General features: G+C 42.7%; 1 protein-coding gene across 1 annotated transcript in view; it reads right to left on the bottom strand.

Moving 5' to 3' along the window:
- The window catches only part of trpm2 (transient receptor potential cation channel, subfamily M, member 2), a 42957-nt gene that overhangs the window by 13693 nt on the left and 3250 nt on the right, over nt 1–26014 (bottom strand). The window contains 9 exon segments of the mRNA XM_079665766.1: nt 20420–20645; nt 20795–20893; nt 21484–21596; nt 22457–22602; nt 22686–22815; nt 22889–23026; nt 23572–23940; nt 25431–25552; nt 25703–25707. Coding sequence (XP_079521892.1) covers nt 20420–20645; nt 20795–20893; nt 21484–21596; nt 22457–22602; nt 22686–22815; nt 22889–23026; nt 23572–23940; nt 25431–25552; nt 25703–25707 — 1348 coding nt within the window.

The following is a 26014-nucleotide window of genomic DNA, read 5'->3' as shown; positions in this document are numbered from 1 at the left end:
ATTCATCATCTAACAGACATGGTAGGACAGTTAGGAGCACAAATCGGTGAATCTAATGTAGCAAAGCTGATGTCAGCTGGTGTTGTAAACATGAATACTGATTGTAATGCTGCTTCTGTGAATAACAATACACAATGTGAGACTATCAGACATGACATCCCACATGTGACAGTACATGTTAAACCTGACAGAGAGTTACAGAAATTCAAAGGTGACAGTACTGACAAACTCTCAGTCCACGACTGGATTGATGTTATTAAGATCTACATCAGAAAACAAGGTGTTCCGGTGCAGGAACAGTCTGAGGAAATAATTAGTCATCTGATGGGCAAGGCCAGAGACATTGTGAAGATTGCCCTGCGCAGTAATGCAGCACTTGATGTAAAGAATAGACCAGAACTGATATATGACATTCTTCTTCAGTATTTCAGTGATGTTTCCTCATGCCTTCCCCTTGCAGACTTTTATGTCACAATGCCTAAGCACAGAGAGAGCCCAGTAGATTACTGGATAAGAGTGAACAGAGCCGCTGACCTGGCCATTGAGGGCCTGCGCAGACAAGGAAAGCAGACAGAGGACATGAACAATGAGGTGGCTCTCATGTTTGATAAGTACTGCCCTGATCCAGAACTTGCCTGTGTTTTAAAGTGCAAACAAATCCACGAATAGACTTTGCGTGATGTACAGCTGAGGATTGATGATTATCAGAGGGAGATAAGAGCTAACGGCAGGACTGCTAATGTCGGTCAGTTAAAAAGTCACACTGTCACCTCCGAGCAGCTCAGTTCACTAATGGAAATCCCAGCAGTACCTGAGCAATGCCAGGCTCCGAGCCCTATGTCCCTCTCTCCCCAATCTCAGCCGCATATGTTTCACTCCCCTTCCCCTTCCTCATCTCCCGTACCAGCTGTGTCCGAGCCCCGCTCTGCTGCATGTTATGCTCCTGTGCAAACTCTGGCACAAAATCTCCAACAGTCAGAGGAGAAGCTGCTCTCTAGGATGGTGGACATTTTTCAGGGAATGATGGTCAAAGTACAGCAGCATGATACAGCCCGTCCGACCCAAGGTGGGAGGTTTCACCCCAGCTCAAGTGGCAAACGGTCCAGAGAGCCTGCCTGCAAGGTCTGTAATGATGCTAGCCGCAGTGTGAGAAAAAGTTTTTAGAGAGTACTTGTCCATGGACAAGTGAGTTTGGCAATTTACTTGTCCGAATACATTTTCACTTGTCCAGAATGGACACAAATTGGGGCCACTGGAATCTTCTTCTTCGCCATCGTATTTCACATTTTCCCACGGTTTTTACGACACCGCTCACGTGAGTGAGCGGTAAGATTTTACTGCATCACACATAGGGCTGGGTATCGTTTAGATTTGAACGATTCCGGTTCTGCTTTTCGATTCCAGTTATTTTCGGTTCTCGATTCCGGTTCTTTGAGAGGGTAAAAATAAGTCCCATGACAAACTGGGAGAAAAATATATTTATGAAAACATTAAGTCAAATCTGTATTCCTATTTACAAATCAGTTCATACTGTTTAATTTATTACGGTTATTGAATACAATTATATAAACATAATCTCTGCATTGTTTTGTTAGTTCTAAGTGGTGCAGTTTAAGAATGTACAATTGGTCCAGTCTCCTCTGATGTTACACTGCAACCTGCCTGTGAGACAGAGTCCAACCACACAATCTGTGTGTCCAACACATGTCCTGCAACACACATGCTGCAACCTGCCTGTGAGACAGAGTCCAACCACACATGTCCAACACATAGGCCTAATAATAATAATAATAATAATACATTATATTTATAGCCTATAGGCCTAGCGCTTTTCTAAAACTCAAAGACGCTTACACATGTCCTGCAATACACATGCTGCAGCTGCCCAGCTGTTCACTGTTTGTAAAAGTAAATAGATAGTATTTTAATTTCAATAATTTCTATACCCTGCCTTATAAACAATACTGACATCCCTGTGCTCCTCCGAGTATGGGGGTCCGGGGATATGATTACAGCGCGAGGACACAGGGAGGCTGCTTCACTTCATAAAGGAAATGGCGGTCAATATTAACAACAAAGGAGCTAAAAGTCCTAATAACCTTCATTACGTGTTAGAGAAAGAACATAAGAAAGTTTGACAAAGATGAGGCTGTTAAACGGGCAGTGAATCCGCTGTGTGTAGAAAGAGAGAGAGAGAGAGAGAGAGAGAGAGAGACGCTGAGCTGCACCATGCAGCGATCAGCTGATCCGGAGCAGAGAGAGGGAGCTGCGGTCCGCGGGGCTCGGCTTCGCCTCCTGTCCTCACAACTCTTATCAATCCCGGGAACGGACAATTGTTATTTGTTCCTACTCGGAACCGAGTTTTGCTTCCCAACCCTGCCACTGTGCTACACTTCCCGCCCCGCCCCTGTACAGAAAGCGGCGAGATGCATTTCATTAGGAATCGACAAACAGAACCGAAACTAACATTTCTAAACGAACAATGGCGGACACGTCCAATTTGCGAATGAGTTCTGCCTTTTGTAAACTGAATCTATCAATAATATAACAATAAATCCGGGCGAAAAACGTCACTTGTCCGCCGGACAAGTCAATTGAAAGATCTACTTGTCCGATATTGTAAATAACACGTCCCGGACGGTGGGACGTGTACTTTTTCGCACACTGTTAGCCACACAACCACTTCACATTGTATGTCTGAAAGACTATGCTTTGGCTGTTTTTGCTCCTGGCCTAACCAGACCAAACTGCCCCACAAAAGGCTCCCAGTCTCAGGGAAACTAGCGGACCTGTATTCTGAGTGAGGAAGTACAGGTCATGTCACTAGCTCCCACACTGATGATATGTCAGATGCTGAGACTGTTTACAATTCAGTAAAAGACTCTTGTGATGGCTCTGTTGTTGTGTATCAGAATATCCACAGGGTTGGTAATAGTGACAGTCTTTTCTACACACCTGTTATGATGAATGACACTGTGATTGGTGGCATGTTGGATAGTGGTTCAATGGCCTGCAGCATTAGTGAAAATGCTGAAGTGAGACTGAGAGAAGGTGGAGTAATAACTGACCAAAAACGCATTGATGTAGATGTGGTTCTCATTGGATGTGGCGAACTACGTGTTAAGCCTAAATGTGCGTTTGATGTGGAAATGGAAGTGTATGGCTGTAAAATTCTGGTTCCCACACTTGTAGTCCCAGGGCAGCACGATGGGTTGATATTAGGAACAAATGTCATAAAACACGTTCTGCGTCAATCTAAGCTGTGTGAGTCCTATTGGAAGACTGTGTCTGGTCCTTGTCCAACTGTTGATCCAGAGACTGAACGTTTCCTGTCCATGCTGTCAGGCTTGGACCCCTGGAAAGGAGAGGAGGTTCCCTTCAAGGTTGGGACAGTCAGATGTAACTCAGCCACTTGTCTTGAACCTGGTCGTGAGTATCTCATATGGGGAAAACTACCCAAAAACAGTCATTTCACCTGGCAGTACTGTCATGAAAGAGCCGACATCGTCCCGCTTTATTCCCAGAGGCATCATGGTTACAAGGCTTGTTACCGCGCTTTGGGGTGATAGATGGGTTCCACTGAAGCTTGTCAACACAACAACCAAGTCTATTCTGCTGAGGCGTAATGCTAAGTTGGCTGATTTATTCTCCTGTGTTGCACTCGAAGACATGGATGTTGCTGAGAGCTCGGATAATCACCTGTCCTGTCACACGCAGAAAAGTGTGCCTGCTGCTGATACAGATTCAGCCAAAGATCGACTCAAGTCGATTGGGCTCAGTAATGTTGACATTGACTCGTGTGAAGTGTCGGCGGATTGTGTTGGAAAGATGGCTGACCTTGTTCTACAGTATGAGGACATATTTTCACGTCATAATCTGGACTGTGGTGAGGTGAAGGCTTTCGTTCACCGCATTCACCTGTCAGACAACAGACCGTTCAGGCTCCCATACAGGAGAGTGCCCCCTGGTCAGTACCAAAAACTATGCCAAGTGCTGAATGAGATGGAGGAGAAAGAGATAATCCGGAAATCAACCATCGAATATGCTTCCCCTTTGGTGCTAGTTTGGAAGAAAAATGGGGATCTCCGCATCTGCACAGATTTTCGGTGGTTGAACAAGAGGACGCTGAAGGATGCCCACCCTCTTCCCCACCAAGGGGATTGTTTGGCAGCATTGGGAGGCAACTGTCTGTTCAGTACGATGGATTTGACCTCGGGTTTTTACAACATGCCCCTTCACGAGGATGACAAGAAGTACTCAGCCTTTACAACGCCAATGGGCCTGTTCGAGTACAACCGGTTGCCACAAGGTCTATGCAACAGCCCTGGCAGCTTCATGCGCATGATGACCAGTATCTTTGGTGACCAGAATTATCTGAGCTCGCTGTGCTACTTGGATGATTTGCTGGTGTTTGCACCTGATGAGGAGACAGCTCTACATCGCCTGGAGATGGTGTTTAGCAGGCTACGCGGTCACAACTTGAAGCTATCCCCCAAGAAGTGCTTCTTCCTGCGGAGAACAGTGACGTTTCTCGGCCATATCGTTTGTGAGAATGTTGTTTCAACTGATCCATCTAAGGTGGAGAGCATCGCGAACATGACGAGTGCAGACCTCATGGAGCTGGATGGCAAGGCACCGTCTCAGAAGAGGATAAGATCTTTCCTTGGGATGGTCAATTATTATCAGCATTTCGTGCCATGGTTCTCTGCTGTTGCCAAGCCGCCATTTGACCTGTTGAAAGGTGTGAAAAGAAAGAGTAAGCGGCCCAACGTCAAAGTGTCGAGCAGGAAGTTGTGTGAGTCTGATTGGACTCATGAGCAGGAGCAGTCTTTTGGCGACCTAAAGGCTTCACTAATCTGCAGTGCTGCCCTGGCTCACCCTGACTTCACCCGTCCATTCTTGTTGTCAACTGATGCATCCCTGGATGGATTATGGGCTGTTCTGTCTCAAGTCCAGGAGGGTGATACACGTGCTAGACCCATTGCTTTCGCCAGCAAGTCACTCTCTGAGTCACAGAAGAACTATCCAGCGCACCGGTTGGAGTTTCTGGCTCTGAAGTGGTCCGTGTGTGACAAGTTTAGTAATTGGCTAAAGGGCCACAAGTTCAAGGTTTGGACGGACAATAACCCGCTGACTCATATCCTGACAAAGCCAAAACTGGACTGGTGTGAGCAACGCTGGGTGGCCAAGCTGGCCAGTTATGATTTTGACATAAAATGTATTCCCGGTCCGCAAAATGTTGTAACTGATGCTCTTAGCCGTGTGCCCTTTGTCAGAGAGAGTGTTGGACACAGACTACTTGTGGATGCTTACAGATGTAGCGATTCATTTCAGACAGTTTGAAACGTGAGGGCCGTGATTGGTACATGATCTGCCCTCGCTCAAGGGAAAACCTCCAGCTTGATTTGAGACCGCCCCCTTGATAGATAAATGTAATTATAATGAAGCCAGCTGCAATGGATCATTGATCCGCCAGGGGGTGCAGTGGGGTTCCACACTGGAGCTCATGTGAAATAAAGTCAGATACAGTACGCTGGATGTACAGCGGAACTTTGTAAGATCCATATGTCACGGATATCATACTACTGTGCTAAATAAGACACATGTAATCATTTACAAAACATCACCATGTTGTTATTTAACAAAATAATTTTTTTATTAAAAAAAAACGAACGGGAGGAAATGCAGCCCGGCTCTCGATTTTCAATCCTAATTTAATCATCATCTTCACCACGATCATTTATGTTTATGTTCGCCGAATTGACATGAAATCACTGACACATATGAATATACTGTATTCAACTTCATTAAAACGTTATTAACGTGCCTAAACTCAGTAATTCACCAAAAATATGTATATTTTAAATGGAGCTTCGTCGGTCGATCAGGATCCCAAAGTGTAGCGGAGGGCTCCTCATCTGGATGAAGGGTGTTATTTTCCCCATAAGGAACAAGTCGCTGCAAATTATCCCGCTTATTACATGGCCACATTCTCAACAAAGTAACGACATGACTCCCAATATTAATTGAAATGCTTTTATGGATTTAGAAAATGTTTTTATTGATTTAAAAAATAGTTGTATGTATTGATTTAAATTGACATGCATCCGCTAAGAAAAATAGTCCGTTTTTATCGTTTTTTAAACAGTCTGAATGAAACGGCAGCTCTCAGCTGTGTATTTACACAACTAATGGCCCATCAACCACAGCTCTCTCCCCCCCTCCCCCCCGTGATCTTTCTTCTCCAGCAGCTAAATTAACAGGAGGTTACTCTGAGTGACCATAGACTGTGTGACAAGCTTACAGTTAGTGACGTAACAACACCATAAAAGCTGGTGGGTTGAAAGCAATACGGGAGGTAAAAATAACTAGAATAATTGTGATTTATTTATTGTGGCTTTTATGTTTTTAGGTATAAAATGTTATGTAATTCAGGCTTATAGTTCACCCTTCTCTAAAAGCCTTAAACAATGACAATATTCATTGTAATTTAATAAATCCTTCCAACACACATTGTAAAAAATAGCCTACTGTAAGTTAAGAAATCATTTCAATATGTACATCTTCTGATGTAACAACAATAACATTATAAATAGTAACATAGCTGAACATGGTATTGCACATTTAGCTTTGAGTGTTACTGACCTGAGATGTTTTTATTACATGAATTAAGGTGACTGAGGCTTTTTAACATACAGGGATGCAAACTCATCAGGTATGAAAAAGGTGACAAGGATCCGAGCCCCCGGCTCCCCCACCCCACGGAATGACAGAGGATTTTAGCAGTCAGAACAACTAAAGCAGCAGTGTTAATAATAACAGAAACGCCAAAGAGTCACATCTAATAGAAATATATAAAAGCATTTATTTTAAATTGTGGAGCAGTCAGTTTATAATTTTGGCAGCACTGTTGAGCATTTTGAAAATGTATTTTCATGCCTCTGTGCAAGGCTTAAGTCTTTTTATCTTTATAGCCACATGGTGTAAAGTAACTAAGTTCATAAACTCAACAAGTACTATACTTGGGCACAATTTTGAGATACTTGTACTTTATTTAAGTATTTCAATGTTTTGCTACTTTGTTCTTCTACTCCACTACAGTTCAGAGGTACATGGTGTACTTTGACTCCACTACATGTATTTAATACCTTTAGTTACTTCACAGATCTGGATTAATTAAGTGAAATATAATCAAGTGTTAAATCAGACTTTAGTTCCACCTGGAGTAAATCCACAAGCTACCCTGCAGTATACAAAGTCATTCAAACTAGCTGCACCTTTAGCAGCTTTGAGAACACTTTCATGATCAATCATTATAAAACATATCATATCTATTATTCTGAAATGGACCAATCTGCACAATGACTACTTTTACTGTCGCTACTTTCACTATATTTTGATGATAATACTTTTCTACTTTTACTTGAGGAACATTTTGAATGCAGGACTTTTACTGTAACAGAGTATTCCTACACTCTGGGACTATTACTTTTACTCAAGTGCAAGATCTGAGTACTTCTACTTTTACTCAAGTACAAGACCTGAGTACTTCTACTTTTACTCTAGTACAAGATCTGTGTGCTTCTACTTTTACTCAAGTACAAGACCTGAGTGCTTCTACTTTTACTCAAGTACAAGATTTGAGTACTTCTACTTTTACTCTAGTACAAGATCTGTGTGCTTCTACTTTTACTCAAGTACAACATTTGAGTACTTCTACTTTTACTCTAGTACAAGATCTGTGTGCTTCTACTTTTACTCAAGTACAAGATCTGAATACTTCTACTTTTACTCAAGTACAAGACCTGAGTACTTCTACTTTTACTCAAGTACAATATATACTTATACCACCTCTGTTTATAGCCTATGAAAAAAACTATTAGAAATAGAAGGCTAAAGCTAACGTTAGCAGATAGTGACAATGTATGCTAGCTAGCTAGCTAGCTCAACGATTCCTTAAATAATATTGCCACAGAAAAACTTTTCAGTTCACATCACGCTCTGCCGCTCTGACAGGCAGCTCTGCTCTGAACACCTGAACAGCCCGTTCTAACTGCTGTTCACCAGCGGTCCAGTCTGTGCCACAGTGACTCCGGACGCACAGTTAATATTAACGAACGCACCCGTAGGTAATGTAGCTGCTGAAGCTAGACAATCATCTCGGAGCAGCAGAGCCTTATTATACATCCATGAGCAGAGCCGACAGGCAGGAAGACTCGAGCACACAGCTCGTACTTCATTATAATATATAAAAAAAGAACACCATGCGTGTCATGATGGCACATAACAGCTCACGGCCGCATATTACTCCGGGTCCCAGCCCCCCCCATACCCCAAAAATATTTGTATTGCAGATCTACATGAATCACACAAACGAGTTATTTTGGATTCAAAACGGCGAATTTCGCCGAAAGGTGACAAGTTTGCATCACTGAACATAGACAGAGCACAACTGAAACATAACATCTGAAACGATGTAACAACATAATACACTTGTGGGGATGCTTGGGATGTGAGAAGTGAGGGACACGGCTTAGAACGGGCGTGTCGCCTGGCAGGACAGGAGAGTGTGTGCACCAGTCTGCCTTGATCTATGAATTCATGTCCGTGACACTCACTGCTGCCCACAGCTGTTTTATAGAAGGAAATTCCTTCACTTCATGAAAGTGTTTTAACCGCACACACCTCTACACACACATGACGGGTGTTATTTTCCCCATAAGGAACAAGTCGCTGCAAATTATCCCGCTTATTACACGGCCACATTCTCAACAAAGTAACGACATGACTCCCAATATTAATTGAAATGCTTTTATGGATTTAGAAAATGTGTTTATTGATTTAAAAAATAGTTGTATGTATTGATTTAAAAAATAGTTGTATGTATTGATTTAAATTGACATGCATCCGCTAAGAAAAATAGTCCGTTGTTACAGTTTTTTAAACAGTCTGAATGAAACGGCAGCTCTCAGCTGTGTATTTACACAACTAATGGCCCATCAACCACAGCTCTCCCCCCCCCCTCCCCCCCTTGATCTTTCTTCTCCAGCAGCTAAATTAACGGTAGGTTACTCTGAGTGACAAGCTTACAGTTAGACAAAACACTGTCATTGCAAGTGACCCTCAGTTAGTTGACTTTTATGTTCAACTGCTAAATTCGTTACTGATAAAAAAAGGGCTTCTACTGTACCTAATTACCTTAACACTAGAACCGCCAGAGGTTTTTGTATAGGCCTACCTAAACCCGTCAAATCCCGCTATTAGAATGCAATTTTTAACAACATAGGGTGCTACATAACACACTTTCAGGAAAAGTCACGGACTGGGAGACTTTAATATTTTATTGAAAAAAAGTTACATTGCACACACACAACACACATCACACAAATTGACCCGATTGGCGGTTCTAGTGTTAAATAAACTCACTAATGAATTAAACCAGTTCAATACGCATTATTCTTATTCTTATCATTCTTTATGAGCGCAGAAATAGTCTTAAAATCAGATCTGTTTTTTAAATGAAATCTGACGGCAGGCAGTTAGCTCTGATCACCTATGATAAATGCGCCGCACCTAATCGCTGGCCATTCAGCCACAGACACTGTTCGAAATGGGGGGGAGCTAGGGGGAGCTTGGCTCCCCCGAAGAGGGAGGGAGCCCCCTTGATGGCTGACTTTGAGATAAATAGGGGGAGCCCAAAACAATCGTGCATATTTGTGTCACACAGATTAGAAATTTTGAGTTTCTGTAAATAACAGTTCTTGAAATAAATAATAGTTATTGTTCATTACAGTTTCTGAATATTTGTTTTATATTTGTGAATATGTCTGGGTGTTGCCATCTGTACGAGGCGGCGCTGCATTCTTACTTACGTTGCTATGGTTATGGCGGTGATGCCGGCGCGGTATTTGAAATGTTCATATTGATATTTTTTTAACTAATAAAAAAAAATGGCAAAACGAAAACAGCCAAGCGTCACAGCTTTTGGATTCACAAGCAAAGAAGCGAAGGAGTCTAAAAATGACAACGTGAATGGAAAACAACTTTTAGTTGGCCGGCTGTCAGCGGCGTTAGGGTCGAGTTTGACAGCTCCACACCGAGGGAGAGGCCTGCCGATGCGGAGCCTGAAGAGGCTTCAACAACGGCCACATCCGCCGGCATAGTGACACCGTCTGTATTAGTAGAAGAGTGTTTTTATAGCAATTGATCGCATCCGCGCTGCTGCGCCAGTCAACAGAGCGTGCGTGTGACATATTTAGTAGCAGGATGTGCTCTGAAAAATAGGGTTCCCCGAAAGCAAATGGGTAATTCGAAAACTGACAGAGCTCCCTCTATACAAATCAAACTGTAGACGGTGTGAAAGCACCTATTGTTTTAAATAATGGTCGGAATGTGACCTGTGAGCCTTCTGAATTACCGTGGGACAGCACATTCTAAACTAAAAGGTTCAATCAATAAAGTAACATCTTATCTTATCTTAATAATATCTTCATATTAATAATAATAATAAATCATACAGTATGTGTCCGAAAGGGAGCAGGAGGAAGCAAACACAAAAATATACTACATATTAAAGCAAACGATTGTAAAGGTTAAAGTATGAGCATAACAAATAAAGAAGTGTAATGTAAACATTTACATTATAATTATGATTATTTAATATATAAAGACTATATCTTATTGAATTACAAGATTAGATATACTTTAGTTGATCTAAAATATTGATGTGTTCAAATGCTCTTCAAAACACAACTGAAAGTCCATGAAACTTGTCTTTCTGTATTTGTGAATGAAGCGCCATCTCCTGGTTAAAACCTGAAATTGAAAATCTGTCAACGCCCTCTTGGAAAATAGTGGGAGGGCTTAACATTCCTCTATACTGGTCTTTGGCAGGCCGTAGGCAGGAAGCTGTAAGCTGGAGTCCGAAATTCAGTGCTACATCTGTATGATGGTCTTCTCAACGAATTTTCTAAAGTATCATGTGTTTTGGTCCGAGATGCATTCAAGTCATCTTGTGGTCACGATTCACACCGTCAAGGGAGCAGCAGTCCTCAGTCCACGTGCACGCCAGTTCAGGTGCAGGCTCAGTCTGTTGTGATGGAAGATGTTGTTCAGAGAGCCTGTAACTGTCACAAAGTGCCTCAAACACTGGGACAAATTAGTTGTCAATGATGGTGTTTTGTACAGAGTTTCAAGAGACCACAAGACGAAAGCCAAACGTTTCCAGTATGTTGTTCCTGATTCACTCAAGACAATCGTTTTGCAAGGGGTCCATGACCGAGCCGGACACCAAGCCCAGTCCAGAACTCTTAGTTTAACACGACATAGGTTCTTTTGGCCAAGTTTGGACAGAGACGTGAGAGATTATGTGCGTCATTGTCAGAGATGCATAGTGAGTAAGACAGCTGAGCCTGATGGGAGAGCCGCTTTGGAGAGTATAACATCTACAAGGCCGCTGGAACTAGTCTGTATAGACTTTTGGTCAGCTGAAGACTCCAAGAACAAGTCCATCAATGTTCTAGTAATAACAGACCATTTCACAAAGATGGCTCAGGCATTTCCTTGTAGGGACCAAACAGCTAAACAAGTCGCGAAAGTGCTGTGGGATCGGTACTTCTGTGTGTATGGATTTTCTGAGAGGATCCATAGTGATCAAGGTGCTAACTTTGAGAGTCATCTCATAAGTGAGCTTCTCAGAGTGTCTGGCATCAGAAAGTCACACACAACCCCCTACCACCCCATGGGAAATGGGAGTGTGGAACGTTTCAACCGCACCCTAGGTGGTATGATTCGTGCATTGCCGCCTGAGGAGAAAAGTGACTGGCCAAGACGGTTACAGACCCTAACATTCATGTACAACTGTACAGCCCACGAGACAACGGGATATGCGCCTTTCTACCTCATGTTTGGCCGTGTCCCTCGCCTACCTGTTGATGTGCTTTTTAGTACAGTCTTCCATGACTCTGCTGTGATGAGTTACGACAAATATGTAGCCTGTCTTGCTGTTGACCTGAAAGAAGCAATGGAGGTCGCTCAGGCTCATGCTGGAAAGGAGCAGCGCAGACATGCACAGTTGTACAATAGGAAAGTGAAAGGCTCTACCATTGACGTTGGTGACAGGGTGTTAATGGCCAACACGAGAGACAGAGGCAAGAAGAAGCTTGCTGACAGATGGGACTCTACTATCTACACTGTCATGGACATGAACAAAGGGACACATACATTCAGGATCCGTGACACGGTCAGTGGTCAGGAGAAAGTTATCCACAGGAACCTGTTGATGCTGGTTAGTTTTCTCCCTGTTGGAGACGGATCAGACGTTAGTGAAACGTCTGAACTTGCTTCATCCGAGCCGGTTACAGATTCGTCCACTTCAGAGGCTGTCCTCGTAAGGGTAAATGAAGAGTCCGAATCTCAGGGTGGTGGAGTGTCTCCTAGTGCAGCCGGTGGGAGTCTTGATGTTGAATGTGACATGAACTCATCTGTGCCTGATGGCGAAAGTCAGAGCCTGTTGACTGGTCCGAACTCTGTGGATACTGAAAGGAGAACCATAGCATGGATCACAGAACTGTCCACACCAGGTCCATCAGAAGTTGATGTTTCTGACCTGCAGAGCACGTCCTCTAACCCCCGAGGCATCTCGGTTCTGCCGGATGACACTGTATCCTGTGTTTCTGGGCTTGTGACTGCTGTGGACTCTCGATCGCAAGTGGGACTGTCGGACTCTGACACCGTGACTTGGGGTACTGACCCAGAGGTGTTCAATTCCGTTGACCAGATTTCATGAGCATAGTCTCTCCTTTCCACTGTGCAGACTCAGTTTAGAACACGACTTGGCCGGCTGGTCAAACCCGTGGACAGACTGATACAGACCATGTCCCGGCAGGACGTTATACCAGTCAGGTTTAATGTTAAGTCTGTTTGAAGGTCTGCATTTCGAGCTTTTACTGTTTAAGGGTCTTGGACAGTAATATGTGTTTATTTCTATTTTTGTTTGTTTTCCGAGATATTGACTTCGATGTTACACTCTGCTGATTTTCTTTTCTTTTGTGATGAGCTGTACTACACTATGTGTAGGGGTTTTAGTGGGGGTGTATAAGGCACTCTGTTACCAGTTGCTGGGTTGAGAGATACGCGCTGCTCTCATACCGCTTCATCCTAAAGGGATACATTTCATGTTGGTTTGTTTTATGTAAAACCCCTCGGTGTTGTTTATTCTGTGATGTGGTGTAATGACAGGTGACTATTATGTAGTCTATGCTCATATTCAGTCAAATTCAGTGGGGGTGTGTGTGTAACGGTGTGAAAAATGTGTAGACATAAATATAGTTATAAATTACGATTTATAATGGGTTGTGAATTTTATTTTTATGAGATTGTTTACTTTTGATTTTTTTGAGTTATGTTTCTGGTGGGAACACTTTCCCGTTGCACATCTTTTTCTATTTCCTGTATGTCATTTCCGCTTTCCCCTCACATTGAAGTGAGTGCTGCGGAGGGTAAGCTGTGCTGGGATTGGTGTTACAAATCATTGAGGTTTTGTGTGATGGACCGGCTGTTTGGGTTGATGGAAGTGATGTGTGTTGTTGAGTGTTAATTTGGGTAACTTGTTGACCCGTTTTTGTTTGGTTTTCAACGCAGGAAATTGTATTTTTTTAGTGATATCTGTGGTGTGGTTTTGGCGGGAATTAGACGCGATCTGCGTCATTTTCTTTGTTTACATGTTAACCCTTCCTTTCTTTTCTTTGGTAAAGATGTGCAGCGTGGATTTAAGGAGGATATTGTGTTTTGTTCTCAGGTATGTTTGTGTTTGTATTAGTGGTGCACGATTATTATCGGCGTGGTTTAGGAAGAGGGGAGTTTTTCACAAATCCAGCGCTCCCTAACTCATGCCTGGCTGTGACGTAAATAGTGTGCGGCCGTGAAGCCAGGACAGTAAACAAACATGTCGTCGGTAGTATGGGACTATTTCAAAGTTTCAGAGTTAGATAGTTCGCTTGCTATTTGTATTAACAAATGCAATGCAGAAGTTCCACGAGGAGGGAAAAAGGCAACGAGCTATAATACTTCCAACCTGATTAGTCACCTGAAACATCGCCATCGCTACGATGGTGTGTTAAAAGCGTACGAAGACGCCTGCGCTGCTAAACTAGCGGCGAATCCAAAGCCAGCTGCAAAGGCACCGGGGCTTTTACCTATCGACGAGGCTTTTGAAAAAGGCAAGAAGTTTGCCAGCCCAGGGCTAAAACGAGGAAAAAACTACAGGTACATTTAATATATATATATATATATTAGGGCCGGGACTTTAACGCGTTAATTAAGATTAATTAATTACACAAAAATTAACGCGTTAAAAAAATTAACGCATTTTAATCGCACTTATTTTTGCACCACGGAACGTTTCTCACTGGATGAGTTTCAGGGGTACCGATTATACTGGAGCACCAACTAACGTTCATGACTTCAAACAACAACAAACCACAGTGAACAATAGTCAAACATGAACGAAGAAGCTGATGAGACCGCTTTGGTTGGCCCCGTGGACGGGACATTTTGTTTTAAAAAACGGACGGATGGAAGCGTCAATAAGAGCACAGTTGTTTGCAAATTATGCAAAAAGGAATTCGCATATCACCGCAGCACATCAAGCCTCAAGTATCACCTCAATGCAAAACATATAGCAGCTAGCGTGGAAGCTAGCGCGGACGTTAGCCCAACTCGGAGTACAAGGACCCACACCCAATTCGCGTTGATCAAACAGTGGCCTATGCAACAGAGAGATTTTATTTTTCATCAGGATATTGGAAGAATAGGAGGGATTGAGGTCAATCACTGGCACTTTTTTATTTTATTTTAAATGGTACAGTACACTTTATGTTGAACTATTTATTACGTTGTTGGTGCAACTGGCACTTTATGTTGAACTGTTTATTGTTTTGGCCAAGGTTATTGAAAGAGTTTGACTGAAATTGATTAGATTTTTTAAATCAACAAAGTCTGTTATGGCCTCTGAAGCAACAGAGAGATGTTTTCTAATAGTCAGGGTTTCCAATGTTCTGAATGTACTTGAAAGTATTGTGTTATACTTAAAAAACAAAGTGTTATAGTTTACAGAAGGTCTACCTACCTATAGGCTACCTGAATCTCTGAAATGTACTATATTCCTAAATATGCTATTGCAACACTTTATGGCAAAAATTGCACTTTTCTGTTGGTCTTGGTTAAGTACATCCTTGAAAATAATAAACAATGTTTTGTTGCTTAAGCTTATGTATTCAGTCATTATTCAATGGTATACTAAAATCCATGTGAAAAAAATTGCTTCTCACTGTTCTCAGGTCAAATATTTATATGTGATTAAAAATGCGATTAATTGCGATTTAATTAATTACAAAGCCTGTAATTAATTAGATTAATTTTTTTAATCGAGTCCCGGCCCTAATATAATAATATAATAATATTATATATATATATATATATATATATATATATATATATATATATATATATATATATATATATATATATATATATATATATATATATATATATATATATATATATATATATATATAATATTATTATCGGTATCGGTCTTGAGAAGCAGGAAGTGATCGGTATCGGTTTAAAAAAAACAATATCGTGCATCCCTAGTTTGTATTTTTGTGTGATTACTTGATATGATTTTCTTGTTCATTTCTTAATCTATAAATACTAAAGATGACATTAAAGTGAGTGCTGCGGAGAATGTGCAGTTTGGATTTAAGGAGGATATTTTGTTTTGTTCTCAGAATAAACGCCAGAAAAGACACCTAGATGCTTCGCTGTGTTTCCTGATCGATAACAGGTCACTTACGGTTGTGACCCGTTACATAGGGACATTTGGATATTTCTTTGCATCACTCCAAAATTGGGGGGAAATGTCATAATGACATCCGCAAAAATTATTTTGGCCATGATTTTAGGATGAAAATATCACATAAATCAAGATATGTATGATATAAGACCACACCCCTCAGTGTTTGTATTTTAAAATGCAATATATTTTGCAAGAGACACAGGTAATTAAGTACAATAATTTAAACCATAGACATATTGATCAAATGTTCTCAGTTTACATTACATTACATTGCATTTAGCTGACGCTTTTATCCAAAGCGACTTACAATAAGTGCATTCGACCAGGAAGATACAACCTTTAAGAAAACAGAATCATATAAGTACATCAGGTTTCATAGAGCCAAACATTTCAAGTGCTACTCAACTGGCATTTAGAAAGCCAGCCCTTTATTAGTATATAAGTGCTTTGTTAGTAATTCTATCGCTCGAAGTGGAGTCTAAAGAGATGAGTTTTCAGTTTGCGTCGGAAGATGTGTAAGCTATCTGCTGTCCTGATTTCAATGGGGAGCTCATTCCACCATTTTGGAGCCAGGATAGCAAACCCACGTGTTTTTGCTGACGGGAACTTGGGTCCCCCTCGCAGTGCGGGTGCAGCGAGCTGTTTGGCTGATGCAGAGCGGAGTGCACGTGCTGGGGTGTACGGTTTAACCATGTCCTGGATGTAGGAAGGGCCAGATCCATTCACAGCATGGTACGCAAGTACCAGTGTCTTGAAGTGGATTCTAGCAGTTACTGGAAGCCAGTGAAGGGAGCGGAGGAGCGGTGTGGTGTGGGAGAATTTGGGAAGGTTGAAGACCAGACGAGCCGCTGCATTCTGGATGAGCTGCAGAGGTCGGATGGCACATGCAGGTAGACCAGCCAGGAGGGAGTTGCAGTAGTCTAGGCGTGAGATGACGAGAGCCTGGACCAGAATCTGCGCTGATGTCTGGATCAGCTGGGGACGTATCCTCCTGATGTTGTAAAGCGTGTATCTGCAGCAGCGGGTTGTAGCAGCGATGTTTGCAGTGAAGGACAATTTGTTATCTAGGACCACACCCAGATTCCTTGCAGTCTGAGTCGGGGAAACAATAGAGGTGCCGATGTTGATTGTTAGGTCAAGAGTGGGACAATCTTTTCCCGGAAGGAAGAGCAGTTCAGTCTTGTCAAGGTTGAGCTTGAGGTGATGAGCAGACATCCACCGAGAGATGTCTGCTAGGCAAGCAGAGATGCGTGCGACGACCTGGGTCTCTGAGCGGGGAAAGGACAGAATTAGTTGGGTGTCGTCAGCGTAGCAGTGGTATGAAAAACCATGCGGGCTAATGACAGACCCGAGCGAGTTTGTGTACAGGGAGAAGAGGAGGGGACCAAGAACCGAGCCCTGAGGGACCCCTGTAGTTAATTGACAAGGGTCGGACTCGGACCCTCTCCAAGTAACCCTGTAGGTGCGGTCGTTGAGGTATGAGGTGAGGAGGGAAAGTGCAGTGCCTGAAACTCCAAGTTCTAGGAGAGTGCGAAGGAGGATCCGATGGTTCACTGTGTCGAATGCAGCAGACAGGTCCAGAAGGATGATGACAGAGGAGAGGGAGGCTGCTTTAGCAGTGTGCAGTTCATCAGAGACAGCAAGGAGAGCAGTTTCTGTTGAGTGACCTGCCTTGAAACGAGACTGGTGCGGATCCAGAAGGTTGTTCTGATGGAGATAACAGGAGAGTTGTTTAAAGACAGCGCGTTCAAGTGTTTTAGACAGGAACGGGAGGAGAGAGACGGGCCTGTAGTTAATAACATCAGACGGATCGAGAGTGGGTTTCTTAAGGAGAGGGTTTACTCTTGCCTCCTTGAGACTGTTTGGAAAGTGACCAGAAGTTAGAGAAGTGTTGATGAAATGGGTGAGAAATGGTAGAATATCAGGAGCGATAGTCTGAAGGAGGTTTGAGGGGATAGGGTCCAGAGAACAGGTGGTAGGACGGGCAGAGGTAACGAGGGTAAGAACCTCACTTGGAGAGAGAGGGGAGAAGGAGGTCAGTGTGTGGGTGAAGGGAGGGTCTGGTGACCCAGCGGTGAGTAAAGGTGAGTCAGAAAAGGAAGAGCGAATATCATCAACCTTTTTTTCAAAGTGGTTAACAAAGTCGCTTGACAGAAGGGAGGAGGGGGGAGGTGCTTTGGGAGGGTCCAAGAGGGTGGAGAAGATAGAAAATAGTTTTTTGGGATTGGAATAGGAAGATTGGATCTTATCTTGAAAGAAAGTGCTTTTTGCCTGAGAGATGGAAGCAGAGAAAGAGGAGAGGAGAGCCTGATAGGTTAGGAGGTCGTCATGGTGTTTGGATTTCCACCATTTCCGCTCTGCTGCCCGAAGGATGGTTCTATTAGCACGCAGTGCGTCATTTAGCCAGGGAGCAGGAGGGGACTGACGAGCCGGCCGCGATGTGAGAGGACAGAGAGAGTCCAGAGAGGATGAGAGAGTAGAGAGGAGAGTTTTTGCAGCAGCGTTTGGAGGCAGGAGTTGGAACGAGTCAGAGGAAGGGAGGGCTGAGAGCACCGATGAGGCAAAGGTAGAGGGGGAGAGGGAACGGAGGTTAAGGCGGACAGGAGCAGAGTTAGAAGAGATTAGGTTGTTATGTTTGGAAAGGGGTAGAGAGAATGAAATGAAGAAGTGATCGGATGTGTGGAGCGGGTTTACAGAGAGGTTAGAAGTAGAGCAGTTCCTTGAGAATATGAGATCAAGGACATTGCCAGCTTTATGAGTTGGTGGGGATGGAGACAGTGAGAAAGCAAAGGTGGTTAACAGAGATGTTAGTTCAGATATCTTCCCTGTCTGGAGGTTGAAATCTCCGAGAAGTACAGCGGGAGGGCCAGTTTCAGGGATGTGTGAGAGGAGATTATCTAATTCCTCCAAGAAGTCCCCCAAGGCGCCTGGTGGACGGTAGAGAACAACAATGGTTAATTGTATAGGATGGGTTACTGTGACGGCATGGAATTCAAAGGTAGAAGGAGTGAAATTAGGTAGCTTGAAGAGGGAAAAGCTCCATTTGGGAGAGAGCAGGAGACCAGTGCCACCTCCTCTGCCAGAGGGTCTGGGTGTATGGGAGAAGGAATATGCTGTGGAGAGAGCTGCTGGGGTGGATGTGTTGGATGGAGTGATCCAGGTCTCCGTGAGAGCAAGGAAATCCAGAGACTGCAGGGAAGCGTAGCCAGAGATGAAGTCAGCCTTAGGGACAGCTGACTGGCAGTTCCACAGGCCCCCTGAAACGAGATGTTGGATCTCAGTGGAGCATGTGGGATAGACGAGAGCAGGCCGGTGAAATCGATTAGGAGAAACACGGGGCCAGTGATAATTGCGAGAAGACACATGAACAGGAATGCAGAAAATACACATGATTATAGCATGAGGGGCTAGAGAACCCAAGAGAATTGAATAAAACTAAATAACACCAGCGATACTTGGCGCAATCAGAGTAGGATTTGCCTCCTCTTTGCCTCCCACAGGACTCTTAATGTCTTTGTCAGTCTTCGTCTGGCTGACGCTGAAGCTGACGCTCCAGGAAAACGCAACCTAAGATGGATACCTGATTGCTCAGTTCTCACAGCTTTGGGGGCACGCCGCTGTAATTAGTTAACTATTTTCTGCTGATGGGCGACAGCAGAGTCTTCCTACCTCTTGGAATGCACACTTGAGGGGCGTGACTCACTGAGACCTGAGTTACAGCTGCTGGACTTTGAGCAGATCTGAGATTTTAAAATCTCTCAGAAATCGCCGTTTTAGCTACAATAACTACAGAACAATTATACAGAGTAGAATAAATGAAACAGAGAAGTCTATTTAAACAAGAATATAACTTACAGTGATTGCTGAGTCAGTATCGATAGTGTCCTCACCGAGTCTGGATGCACACTCAGTTATTCTGATTTGAAATGCGCTATTTAAAATGTTTTTCGGCTGGGAAGCGTTTTGCACTTCACGCAATCAGCAGAGTCTTCCTACCTCTTGGAATGCACACTTGAGGGGCGTGACTCACGGAGACCTGAGTTACAGCTGCTGGACTTTGAGCAGATCTGAGATTTTAAAATCTCTCAGAAATCGCCGTTTTAGCTACAATAACTACAGAACAATTATACAGAGTAGAATAAATGAAACAGAAGTCTATTTAAACAAGAATATAACTTACAGTGATTGCTGAGTCAGTATCGATAGTGTCCTCACCGAGTCTGGATGCACACTCAGTTATTCTGATTTGAAATGCGCTATTTAAAATGTTTTTCGGCTGGGAAGCGTTTTGCACTTCACGCAATCAGCAGAGTCTTCCTACCTCTTGGAATGCACACTTGAGGGGCGTGACTCACTGAGACCTGAGTTACAGCTGCTGGACTTTGAGCAGATCTGAGATTTTAAAATCTCTCAGAAATCGCCGTTTTAGCTACAATAACTATTTATTACTTACATTAAGACAATTGGCCTATGGTGTACAGTTCAGTAATGTAGTGAGTAATATAATAATTTATTGGAATAAGGCATACATAGATAAAACATGTCCCAGCTCTCTCTCACCTGTCTGACCTCCTCACACACCAGCGAGAGCAGCCAGATGTAAAGCAGCACCTCCCCACTAGAGGGCGTAGCCTGGAAGTCGATCATCAGCACCACAGCAAAGAGGAAGAGGAAGGCAAAGTAAGACACGATATTCAAGTAGAACTTGGCCTGCGCAGAGCTGTACAGGTGGAGCAGCCTGGACCATCTGCCCAGAGGCTTCTGCCGCTGCAGGCCGGAGGAGTCGCTGTGGGCACAGATGTCGAGGGGTCACAGATATGTACTGCTTTCCCCTACATGTGAAATACAGTCAGGAAATGGCCACACAGTCATAAAAAAACGTTGTTTGTATTCATAATTTGCTTCTAATGTGTTGAAAGGCGACTTGTTACTCACAGACTGCGAGTGCTTGTTCGAAGTACACTTCCCGTTACACTCTCCACTGTCTTGATTTCTTCGTTCATCTCAGCTTCTCTCTGAATTACTTCATCGCGTCTAGTCAGAATAATAACTCATTAAGAAAACCTACCACTCGTTAACATCGCTATAGATGCCCAACAAGCGGTAGAAAAGGTTAGTAGATTTACAAAACAAAATATTAAAAAACTAAAAACCTTAGTTGTGCATGGCAGAGATACATATACAAATGCAAAGACGTGTTCTTTTAAATAATTAAACCACTACAATATTACTCCAAATGTTTGCATCTATGATGAACTTAATTGCTTTGGTATTACTGTATATACATAGTGTTTTTACTACAATGTACTGACTTTCCTGCTACAGATCTTCTGGACATGCTTTCATACAACTCTTGATTAGGCGGCCTTAACTTCTGAAAGTCCCTTATGACACTGATATGAATTTGATTCTTGTGATAAAGCAAGGGACATATTAAGCATTTTACTTTATCTAATCATTATTTAACCACTGCATTATTATCTCAGGTTAATATGGGAACATAATGAAGCTTAAGATGTCTTGGTTGTTGTTTAAGCAGAACCATCATTGACAGGAGGACTGCACTTTCCGTTTCACATGTTAGGAATTTGTATATATATACACAGTCTATGGTTAGGGCTCACCTGTAAACCAGGAAGCCGGTGTAGATCAAAGGGAAGAAGACCATGCAGAGGAGCACCCTCCACACCGGGTTGTCCACTGAAAGCTCACCACACCAGATCTGTGTCAGGAAGGCCTTCAGGACAGATATGTTATCAGATATGAACCATATCTGGGTGTTTAATTAAAGTCTCTTTCATCAGGTTTAAATCACTGATCACAGTTTTTCAACTTGTTCTACTCTAAAACATTTTGTAGTCAGTTATGTATTGCTGTGGTTTTTGTTTGTTCTGTTTCTGTTCATTAAAATCAGCATTAAGTGTGTAATTGGTGTAATTACCCTGAAAGACAGTCAATACACAAGTAATTTGTGTATATGAAGTAGTATTAGATTAGATTAGAATCTTTAATGACCACACAGCCAAACTGGTGGAATTCGTGTTCAGTGCAGATTATTACAGCTTGTTCCATACAATTCAACATACAGTAAACAGACAATAAAAAGTACAGCACAGGGCAAATACATACATCATGACATATATACATAAAGTTCAAGGTGTGATTGATTGTGATTGTTCATTGGGATTATTTAGAGCCCATTTAGTGACCGTATTGTATCAAGCTTTTCTTTTTTTTCTCTTTTGAAAATATTTACATGTTTTAATACTCTTTGTAGATTTGGTTATATATATCGATGAAGTATTTTTTAATAGGTCTGTTGATATAAGTTGTGTATTTCTGTCCATTAGGATGCATTTCTTTGATTTTGTATTTTAGGTCTGGTTTAATGCAATTTTGGCGGTGTGTTTTGTATTTCATGGTTACCCTATACCAATTTCTTGTTCAAAATAATTAGATTCAAACCAGTTTTGTGTTCAACAAAGTGTGTGGATTTGCATTTTAATCTTCTACGTAACAGTGCAAACAAAAGGTAGAAGTCTTAAGATTTTAAGACACGGTTGAAAGAATATATATAAATCCCTTTTAAAAGTGTACCTGAACTCCAGACTGAGCTACAAAGCTTTTATCGTCCGCCTCCAGAGCCAGCCTGAGGCACGTCGTCCTTCCCCAAGACGGAGACGCACGAAACAACAGCTTCTGAGCCCGCTCTTCGTCCCAGTTGTGGCACTCATTGAACACACCTGGGAAACACACACAAAAGCAGACACATGCTCAACTTGTAACATCTTTATTCAAGCCACTCATCATGTCTGTAGTGTTATACCAATGGCGTGTTTCTCATAGTGATTGGCGAGCTTCTTCATGTCCTCTGCCTCGTCCGCATCCATTCCTTCCGCTGACATCGTCTTCAGGATCTTACTGGCGGCCAGCGCAGCCGACATGCAGTCTGTACACTGCGCACATAGAGATACACAGTTATTTATCTATTGTTTTTCTAAAACTTTGTCTGTATGTGTGTTTGATCACCTGCTCCCAGGCGATCTCAGCCAGCTCCCTGTTGTTCTGGACGACAGCCCACAGGAAAATGTCTCTGCCCGGGTCCATCTGCGTGTCAGGACTGTCCTCCTTTAGCGGAGCTTGAGAAGATGTCGAGTTTTTAGACAGCTAGGTAAAAAGTGAAGGAATATGTTGCATTAACAACCTGCTTGAAGGGTAGGGAAATATATCTTGAGTCCAAATCCTCCAAAGCCCTCTTAAGGCACCAATATCGATTTCTTAGCTAAATGTTTAATTATACCTCCTGTAAATGTAACATCCCAAAGTGAAGATCTAACTCCCTGATGCCTTTTCTGGTGGAAAAAAAGCATTTGTTGGACTTTAAGTTTTTTAAATGTCTCGACTTTTTTAAACTAATAGAATCAAATCTTCGGTGTTATTGTAAACAGGCGTGTCAAGGCAAGTCAAAAGAAGCATGAATTGTTTTAATGACACAACATTTCAGTCCGTAGACCTGGATTTGTTGAAGAAATACTGAAATCCAGAAATACCCCCCTTTTCTTTATATTCTATTTACAGAATTAAAATCCTTGCAGTGCAATAAAACACTGTTACCAGGGTGAATAGAGAGGACATGACCCCAGCAACTGGTAAGAAACACCTATTTTTCAGTGTTAAACTCAATTCAATTTTACATAACAATAATCACTCACTGATGCTGACGTATCTTCCAGACACATGTTGAAGTGGTACGTCATGTTGGAGGGAAGGTAGAGGGCCTGGGTGAAGCTGCCCAGCAGGCGGCGCACCTCATCAGACACATGAGTCAAGGAGACCATTTCTCCTTGTCCCGATCGAACCCGATGCCTCATGCCGAACGACTTCTTCCTGTGAGCGTTGTGGACCCGCTTGGCCAGCTTGCGGAGGAACATGCAGGATGGCAGCTGTTTGTAAAGCTCACACAGGGTCTCCTCGTCCAGCAGGAAGTCCCTCAGACTCACGCCGTTCTCCAGCAGTAGACTCACAAACTCAGGCTTGTTGCCAACCAGGGCCGAGAACATGGCCCAGTGGAGGTCACTCGACTGCATGGGAGCAAGGCAGGAGAACACAGAGAAACACACTTCCGCTTTAATGCGTCATCATCAGCAGGGAATGTTGCTCAGAATTGTTGAAAGGCTTTTAACTTGATTATTTATTTATTATTGTGATGCTATGAACTATTTATAGTGTAAATTGGAATTATCCACATCTTTGCTCCCGGGTGTATCTGTGTGTTTTCTTCTTGTATGTTCCTGCCTGTGTACATGACATAAGCTGCTGTTCATAACCAATTGCCCCTTGCAGGATTAATAAAGTTGTTGATTGATTGAATTGGACAATTATGTAAAGTGACTTGGATAGCAACATGGGAAAAAAAACTACCTTTTATGATACTATAAGTTGGAAAAATACAGAATGTACTCTTCCAATATCAGAGTAGCCCATGATAACAAAGGACCTGCGTAGCTGTGTATGTAACCGGAAGTATGATCACCTAGATTAGAAGAGCGTCAGGACACATTGTTTTAGGCATATGATCCTCATCCTCCTGGACCTCTGCAGCGTTTGACACCATGTCTCACAACATCCTCCTCACCCGCCTCTCAGACCTCCTAGGTATCACTGGCAAAGCACTGTCTTGATTCACATCCTACCTCCAAAACAGGAAACAGTTTGTCTCCATCAACAGCTCAAATTCACCCCCGGCCCCAGTCCACCACGGTGTACCCCAGGGCTCTGTGCTTGGCCCCCTCCTGTTCACCATTTACATGCTCCCCCTCGGCCAGATCATTCGACATCATGGACTCAATTTCCAATGTTACGCTGATGATACCCAACTGTATCTCGGCACCACTCCATCCTCCCAGCTCCCCCCTCAGTCTCTCATCAGCTGCCTGCATGACATCAAAGCATGGATGTCATACAACTATCTCAAACTAAACAGCAGGAAAACAGAACTCATGGTTGTGGCACCTCTGGATCGCTCTCCCTGCGGAGATCCGCAACATCCCCACGCTTGACGCCTTCAAAAGGGCCCTCAAGACCCATCTGTTCACCAAGGCCTTTGGCCCCTAATCTATTTGTTGTTTTTGTCTGTCTGACTGGTTGTCTGATTGTCTTTTGTTTTGTTATGTTTGTTTTGCCCTGTTATTCCTTGTAAAGCGACCTTGGGTCTCATGACAGGCGCTATATAAGTCTAGGCTATTATTATTATGATAGCTATGTGACAACGATTAACATGATGATTCAGCCTCTATGGAGATAGACATATGACTGTCATGTTTATTGCTCATGTGGGTCTTAGCTAAACTGAACTAGAATACTGCTTTGAACCGGTATTCATGTATCTTGTGACTGAATAAAACCCTCTCTTCTATATAAATCATCTGAAGGACACTGTTCGGGGAAGTAGTTGTCCCATATGCTCTGTATGTGATGACTACTTCCATTCTTGCAAGGATAACAAATAAATGTATCCTGATTATTGAAACTCAAGCTGGTTACAAGTGATATTTTCCTAACATGAACCTACCTTCCACTGCCTCTCCTCAGTGAAGATCTCAGTCTCAGCTATGTCCACTCGGTTCCAGGCTATAGCCAGCTCCAGCTGCCTCTTCCAGGACTCTGTGCCAAGCGACTCACTGGTCCTCGAGGCTGAGGTGGAGAATTCATAGTGACACAAGGCAAAGAATGTGACACTCAATTATGCTGGAGAAATAAAACCATTTTGTTACAAGGTCTCTGATGTTGGATCATCCACTCTATCCAATCAAGGCACTCTACTTAACAGTTTAAAAATCAAACTTAGTCTATATGTTGTCGTAAAATTATTAAAACCATAACTTCCAAGAATGTTGATATACAAAGAGTTCTTTTTTTTGGTCGGAAAAACTGTCAAAAAACCCAAAATATATTTGTTCTATTAGCAACATATTGGGGGGAAATATATTGAGAAAAGCAATAAATTGAGCACAAACTTGAAAACTAGTGTTGATATTTGACTCCCAGATTTTTTTCTCGGTCATCAAATCAAATCATGTATCAGCCAATTGTTGGTGTGGTAACCTGGGTAACACTAAGTAGGTAAGCAGCAGGTAGCAAGGCTTTATTCCAAAA

The sequence above is a fragment of the Notothenia rossii genome (genome assembly GCF_949606895.1).
Source record: "Notothenia rossii genome assembly, chromosome: 2".
Classification (NCBI taxonomy): Eukaryota; Metazoa; Chordata; class Actinopteri; order Perciformes; family Nototheniidae; genus Notothenia; species Notothenia rossii.
Note: the sequence above shows the minus strand (reverse complement) of the source record. Positions and strands in the feature narration are given on the sequence as shown.